General features: G+C 40.7%; 2 protein-coding genes across 2 annotated transcripts in view; one reads left to right on the top strand and one right to left on the bottom strand.

The window, feature by feature from the left end:
- Positions 1-751: 751 nt before the first annotated feature.
- On the top strand, positions 752-5,383 carry LOC123105471 (uncharacterized). The gene is made up of 15 exons (XM_044527545.1): positions 752-1,115; positions 1,925-2,019; positions 2,116-2,229; positions 2,341-2,445; positions 2,520-2,591; positions 2,792-2,904; positions 2,989-3,120; positions 3,211-3,279; positions 3,393-3,480; positions 3,603-3,674; positions 3,754-3,854; positions 3,940-4,057; positions 4,143-4,202; positions 4,671-4,781; positions 4,859-5,383. The coding sequence occupies exons 1-15, from the start codon at positions 929-931 to the stop codon at positions 4,967-4,969; spliced, it is 1,548 nt and encodes a 515-aa protein (XP_044383480.1). The 5' UTR covers positions 752-928; the 3' UTR covers positions 4,970-5,383.
- Positions 5,384-5,615: 232 nt separating this feature from the next.
- The window catches only part of LOC123105472 (succinate dehydrogenase assembly factor 2, mitochondrial), a 3,208-nt gene continuing 2,143 nt past the window's right edge, over positions 5,616-6,680 (bottom strand). The window contains exons 3-4 of the mRNA XM_044527546.1: positions 6,142-6,210; positions 5,616-6,059 (exon numbers count right to left, since the gene is read on the bottom strand). Of these exons, the coding sequence (XP_044383481.1) occupies positions 5,910-6,059; positions 6,142-6,210 (219 nt within the window). The 3' untranslated portion in view covers positions 5,616-5,909. The remainder of the gene's footprint in view (positions 6,060-6,141; positions 6,211-6,680) is intronic.

The following is a 6,680-nucleotide window of genomic DNA, read 5'->3' as shown; positions in this document are numbered from 1 at the left end:
CGAACGTGGTGAATCCCTGCTCCTAAGCTCCATGGATCTATTCTTCACTAGGTGTTATGTTAGTGAGTGAGTGTGTTTATGTAAATTATACTTTGTGTTTCTTAACAAATTAAAAAAAATAGTAACGTTCTTGAGGAGATGATCATGAATTCGATTTGCATTCTTTCCAAGGATGAGAGCGCAAATTGTGAAGTTCTCCAGATGGCCTCAACAGACCAGTCATGTTTGTGCCACGAGTCGGAAAAGGCTCTCTCTTTCTCTAACGCCCTTGACGTCTTTGATCTTCCCACAGCATATCTTAATCTCTACCCAATCAAAATCTTCCTACATTGAACCACTAGAATAAAGTTGCCCCATTGCCACACAAGGGGTTTTAGCTACTAAGAGTAGTAATTGGTGATTATTGTTGGTGTTGAATTTGTTAATTCACAGAACAATAAGTGTTTGCATATGTAATAACTTATGTATGGTCTGTGGTGTGTTTGTGTATAAAGGTTGTCTATGTTGTGAGTAATTTGATAGACCCTAATGTCGTGAATTCATCTCCAGGTGGGTCATCGGCTATGAAAGTGGTTGCGCAAGTGTGGGGAATTCACATGTCAGATGGGCATGATGATAGTGAATGAAGGAGACTATGAGGTGGGAAATAGTTTTGGAACGGCATTCCTGAAAACAAAAGTATAACGTTGTCGAGGGTCATGAACTCAATTTTCGTTCTATCCAAGGATTATAGCGCAAACTGTGAGGTTCTCGGGTTGGCCCCAACAGACCGTTCGTGCTCGTGCCACGGTCGGAAAAGGCCCTCTGTGCAACGCCCTCGACGTCGTTGATCGCTTTGTTCCGTCTTGCCGCGCCCCGACGCCATTCCTTGCCTCGATCCCAAGCTTCGGACAATCCCGGTCGGCGCTGCTGCTATATAGCGTCGCTCATGTCGTCCGCGCCGACGGTGGAGGCGCTGGGGAGGCAGCCGGACGTGCCCGGGACGGCGGCGGCGGCGGAGGCGATGGCCAAGGAGAAGAAGGACGGGGTGGTGAAGGAGGTGATACGGCTCGAGAGGGAGTCCGTCATCCCCATCCTCAAGCCCAAACTCGTCATGAAGCTCTCCTACCTCATCGGTATCGCCTCCCTCGCCCCGTTGATCCGGCCGTCTCCGCTTCTTTCTTTTCGGTTTCATTTCGTCTGATCGTCCGTTGGGCCTAGAGGCGTCGCATTTCTTTAAACTGGGAGACGAGTCCGGTGTTTCTCTGAATGAATGTCTTGTGCAGTTCTAATTAATTGGGCTGCACGGCTGGGCAATCCCTGACAGTTAGGGTTGAGAGTGCATGGTGGCTGGTTCGCCAATTCAATCTCACTCATTCATTAGTTTATTACTATTAGACAGGAAGTACTTACCAATGGATCAGATATCAGATCTTTCCATTATTTTCTGAATCAGCTAATATGGGGTATTTGTGTGTGCACTGCAAAATATCAGTTAATTAGTCAATAAGTGTTTGTTAGTACATGGAAATAATTAGACATCCAATGTATAGTTTCTGATAGTTTAGAAGTGGACTGTTTTATGTGCTTCCCACTTTTTCTTCGACAAAACCCAAAAGGTTGGCCTATCTTTTCCTTTTTACTGTTCTTGGGAGTTTTGATTGTTTTCAGGTCTTATATGTCAGTTGGTCATCTAAGCTTTTGATTGAACCAGGATGTATTGTGGTTCTGTAATCTCTTTTGCAATCTAATATGACCCACTGAGTGCCACTTACAATCATTTGCGCAGATCTCTGACTCGTACGTTCATGAGTTGGAATTGCATTTCAGTTACCGGCTGGACGTAGAGGCCATAAACATTACCCTAAAATTGAAAGATTGGATTCTTAAAACAGTTCTACATTCCAGTAACGCACGCATGTGCCTGATTTATTTTCCTCTTCAGAGCAAGATAAAGACCGTGCCGAGTTTATGAAGCTATGCAGGAGGGTGGAGTACACTGTACGTGCTTGGTATCTCCTGCAATTTGAGGATCTAATGGTAGGCATGTTCAAATATTACCTTCCTTTACCATTCCGTAACTGTCTCCGAGTTGGTAAAGTCTCTTGCAGCTGAATATTTTGTTCTGTGGTTCAGCAACTATACGCCCTATTCGATCCTGTTTCTGGTGAGAAGAGTTTGGAGCAGCAGAGCCTGACACGTGATGAAACTGAAACCCTTGAACTCAATTTCTTAACGTACCTTTTTCAGGTTGGATCACAACCCGTACCTTCCGATCCTAAATAAATGTGATTTGCCACATTTTATCTGGCCAATAACCAAAACTCCCTCTGTTCCATATATGTCCGTGGTCTTAACTAGATAATGGACAAGAGCAACTTCAAGTTGTTGTCTGATGAAGAGAATGAAGTAGCTCATTCTGGTCAGTATCTTCTGAACCTACCGATCAAGGTTGACGAATCGAAGGTCAGAAGCTACTTAGTCCCAAATCAGAATCAGAACAATTGCGCCCATAGTGACTGATTCATGAACAATTACAGGTCGACAAAACGCTGTTGAGCAGGTACTTTAAAGAGCACCCACATGATAACCTACCAGCATTTGCCGATAAGGTAACTTTAATGGGCACGTGCTGTATATTTACTTTCAAGAAAAAAGCAACCATTTTATTCTGGTGGTTTCGTTAACAGTTCCGTTTAATATCCATACCTCACCGACATGTACAAGTTTGATTTGATGTTAAAAGCATTTCCCCAGTTCTGTATAACTATTCTTGTATCGGAGTGCTGATCTCATCAACCATACATTGTAGTATATTGTCTTCCGGCGAGGCATTGGAATCGACCAAACTACCGATTACTTCTTTATGGAAAAAGTTGATGTGATCATATCTCGAGCCTGGAGATTCTTGTTAAGAGTCACAATGTATGATAGCTTGATCCAGAATCAGCATGTTTTTTCCTTCTAAGCTGGACTTATCATTTAATATGACAATTCTATTTTAAATAGGATTGAGAAATTGTTCTCTAGGAAGCGACAATTGAAGCCAAAGAAAGACACAAAGAAGACTGACGAAGTCAATGACGAAGGGCCAGCAGACCTCTTTGTTGAGCGCATACGCCTTGAAAAAATGGAGCTGAGGTAGAAGATTAGGACTCTCCTTGACAGTAAAAAATTTAGACTAAAGTTGAACTCTCGATATCAATTGAGTGTTTCTCCTTTTTATGGCAGCATAAGGAATCTACTAAGAAAGATGACAATTCAGGAGCCTACATTTGAAAGGATAATCGTGGTATATAGGTAATTCTCTCTGAACATCCTTCCCTTATACGCTTAAAAATGAAGCAATATCTTATCTTCAGTGTTGACATATTTATGCAATTGCTTATTGTGCCGTGACCGTAATATCACAGGAGGGCTAGCAAAGAAACTAAGAAAGATCGAGGAATATTTGTAAAGCATTTCAAGAATATTCCAATGGCTGACATGGAGTTAGTTCTGGTAATATGATTTACCATATAAGCCATTCATATGTGTTTGTGTGTTCTTCACATATTTATTCTGGTAGGTTCTATACTTATTTCCTCTCTGACATATCTGGCACCATTATATATATGTTGTAGCCAGAGAAGAAGAACCCTAGTCTAACACCAATGGATTGGGTCTTGTTCCTTATTTCCGCGGTGCTTGGTTTGGTATGTCTCTGGTGCTTTAGATACCAAACATTCTACTGAGTTTCTCTTGATGACCATATCAATTGCCTTTTCTTTTCAGGTCACTCTAGTAGGTTCTCTAGAAATGCCAAAGGCTGACATATGGGTCGTGACAGCCATAGTTTCTGGTTTGGTTGGATACTGTGCGAAGATCTACTTTACGTAAGAGATCTAAACTTACTTTTTATTTTACCAATGTGGTGAATTTCTGGGCTGATATGTGACAAATTTGTCTTTCGTCAAATAGATTTCAGGCAAACATGGTGACTTACCAAAATTTAATCACAAAATCGATGTATGACAAGCAGCTTGACAGTGGGAAAGGAACACTTCTACACTTATGCGACGATGTGATCCAGCAAGAAGTATTAATCGATCCCCGAACACATCTCTTTGTTGTGTGTAAAATGTCTTGTTTGTGGCGCTGACATATCGCAAACTCCTCGACAGGTTAAAGAGGTCATTGTTTCTTATTACATTCTGATGGAGCAAGGAAAAGCAACTATACAGGTAAGTGTGTCTACATGATGCTAATTCCTATGTTATATTTCATTCATATACAGTTTTCCCCAGTTTCCTCCTTTGACGCCAATGTTCTTGAGAATCTTCTGATGTACTCAGTGGATATTATCCTGACGCAGCCTAATTTTCTTATAGATGCATTCTCTGTTTCATCTGATTTAGACTTGCAGAAACTAAGTTACCTGAATATCTCAGTTAGTCAACATCGCTTATTTTTTTATTGTGTACATTCTTTTTTTTCATCAATATGGGAGACATCACACAACAAGCTACTGAATGTCTCACATCTGATTAAGATGCATATGTTTAGAGTACAAGTGTTCTTATCAAGGAAAATATCACCTTGTAGGACCACGCTATATGGTTTTCCCCTGATTATATATCATCTATGCAGATTTTGCACATAGATGACATGCCCTTTGTGCTTTTGACATATGAATTAGCCGATCTTTGCAGGATCTTGATTCACGTTGCGAACAGCTCATCAAGGAAGAGTTTGGCGTGGAGTGCAATTTCGACGTTGTTGATGCTGTGAAGAAGCTTGAAAAGCTTGGAATTGTGTCCCGGGTAAGATTGCCAAAAGCTACTCTACAGAAACTTCAAAGTTCGAAGTTCCTGATTCTTTCAATAAACTTCTCTACCAGGACTCAATCGGGAGGATCGTGTGCGTTCCGTTGAAGCGTGCAAATGAGATCATAGGAACTACGACCGAGGAAATGGTGATGCGTGCCCAGCAAGCACCGGCTGGTTCGTAGGCTCTGCGCCTCTGCAGAGTAGCAGAGAGAGTGACATCTTCTCCGAAGAATATCGCAGGCACATTCCATGAATCCAGAGAGACAGTTTCTCTTAAAGTAATTTCCTCATGTACCATAAATAATCTTGAATGTTGCATCATCTTATTCTTTCATTTCATGGTCATTTTTTTGTAATATATGAGTGATCGCTGTGAGATTTCATTTTGTTTTTCTGTATAAGAGTTGAATAAACAATTTGTACATGAAGATCTGAAGTATTTGTATTGCAATGCTTGATGTATGATGTATCTATTCTACATTAGTTAATTTTGGCATAATATATGATTGAACAATCAAAGATGTAAGTAGGATGTCAAGAGGATGGAGGGATGTAGGCGACTAAATTTTTAATATAATGAGCATACAAGGAAGCAATTCAGGAGTATTTTTTTAGCAAATTTAGGGACGCGGATAAATTAAGTTCTCTAAATATACAACTAGGGATTGCCACCTTATAATATATGAGCATACAAGCAAGCAATAGGTACTCTGCAACCTTCGCTCTTGGGACTAACCTGATTTCAAACTTAACGATCACATTAATCTCTTGATTGCTCGTCATCAATACCAAAATCTACTTAAGGGCCTAAAAGTACATTCGGTGATATTAAAGAATACATACATCACAGTTACTAAATTGAGTGAAAATGCGCCAGTGATTTGTGCATACATAGTTAATTCCGATCTGGAACAAGGAGATGCATTTGGCTGCACAGTACCACTACAGACGACACGTTTCCCTCGACGGGAACAAGTGAAACCTTATTCCTAGCACAGATCAAATGACAATACAAATCATGGCGCGTCACTAACCATGACTTGCTTTATTTACACAAGCATCATACACACCGAGGATAACAAGCTGAGCTTTAAGACTGCGATAATGGTTTCAAGCACCTTATCACTGGTTTCCGTACTTGGGTCCATCCAGACCCCTCTTGTCCTTGTCATCCCACCCTCTCACCCAAGGCTGGCCAGGCGCTGACCGGGTCTCTGGGGAAGAGTGCTTGCTCAGGTTATCCGTCACCTTCGACTTAATGGCAGCAAATACCTGTTTGGGCACAATTCGTTTAGTATAGAAGCAATGGAAATATTAGAGGGGCAGAAGAAGAGTTATTTGTGGTATGACATACAGGATTAGAGTTTACAGTCTCTGGCGGTTGCTCTTGACCAGTAAGCCATTTCCACAAGTCTGGGTTCTCCTGAAGAATCAAACAGTTATAGAATTAGAACGAAAATCTACACAAACAATATACAGGAAGCGAAGTGATCCCTTAATGACCATGGGAGTTCGCAACCGCAGTTTTTTTTTTTTGCAAGTGTATGGAAATAAAGAAATATCTCTTCTGGTTTTGATGCTATTGATATTCTTCATTCGCGAATGATGGCAAGAAGCAATAACACTTGTAGGCAGCATCTAACAAGATAACTTAGACAGCACAGTCTAAAAAAAAGTAAGACAACAGATATAACAAAGTGTGAATGTGTCTCTGCTACCTACCATCATAACAAGAGTAAGACATTAATTGTCAAAAAAACAAGAATAGGACATTTTGGCAGGTGCATGCTTCAGAAGAAAATCATGACTCTTGTTAGTAATGTGTCAAATAAGCAGCTCAGTCCAATAGTCAATACTACTTTATCCTAAGAGTTATTCTGATCATCATAGAAG

The sequence above is a fragment of the Triticum aestivum genome, chromosome 5A (assembly GCF_018294505.1).
Source record: "Triticum aestivum cultivar Chinese Spring chromosome 5A, IWGSC CS RefSeq v2.1, whole genome shotgun sequence".
Lineage (NCBI taxonomy): Eukaryota > Viridiplantae > Streptophyta > Magnoliopsida > Poales > Poaceae > Triticum > Triticum aestivum.
Note: the sequence above shows the minus strand (reverse complement) of the source record. Positions and strands in the feature narration are given on the sequence as shown.

Coding starts and splice junctions, on each gene's coding strand:
- LOC123105471 (XM_044527545.1), top strand. CDS start 929: ATGTCGTCCGCGCCGACGGTGGAGGCGCTGGGGAGGCAGCCGGACGTG. Junction 1,116..1,924: donor GAAGCTCTCCTACCTCATCG/GTATCGCCTCCC, acceptor TTTCCTCTTCAG/AGCAAGATAAAGACCGTGCC. Junction 2,592..2,791: donor TACCAGCATTTGCCGATAAG/GTAACTTTAATG, acceptor CATACATTGTAG/TATATTGTCTTCCGGCGAGG.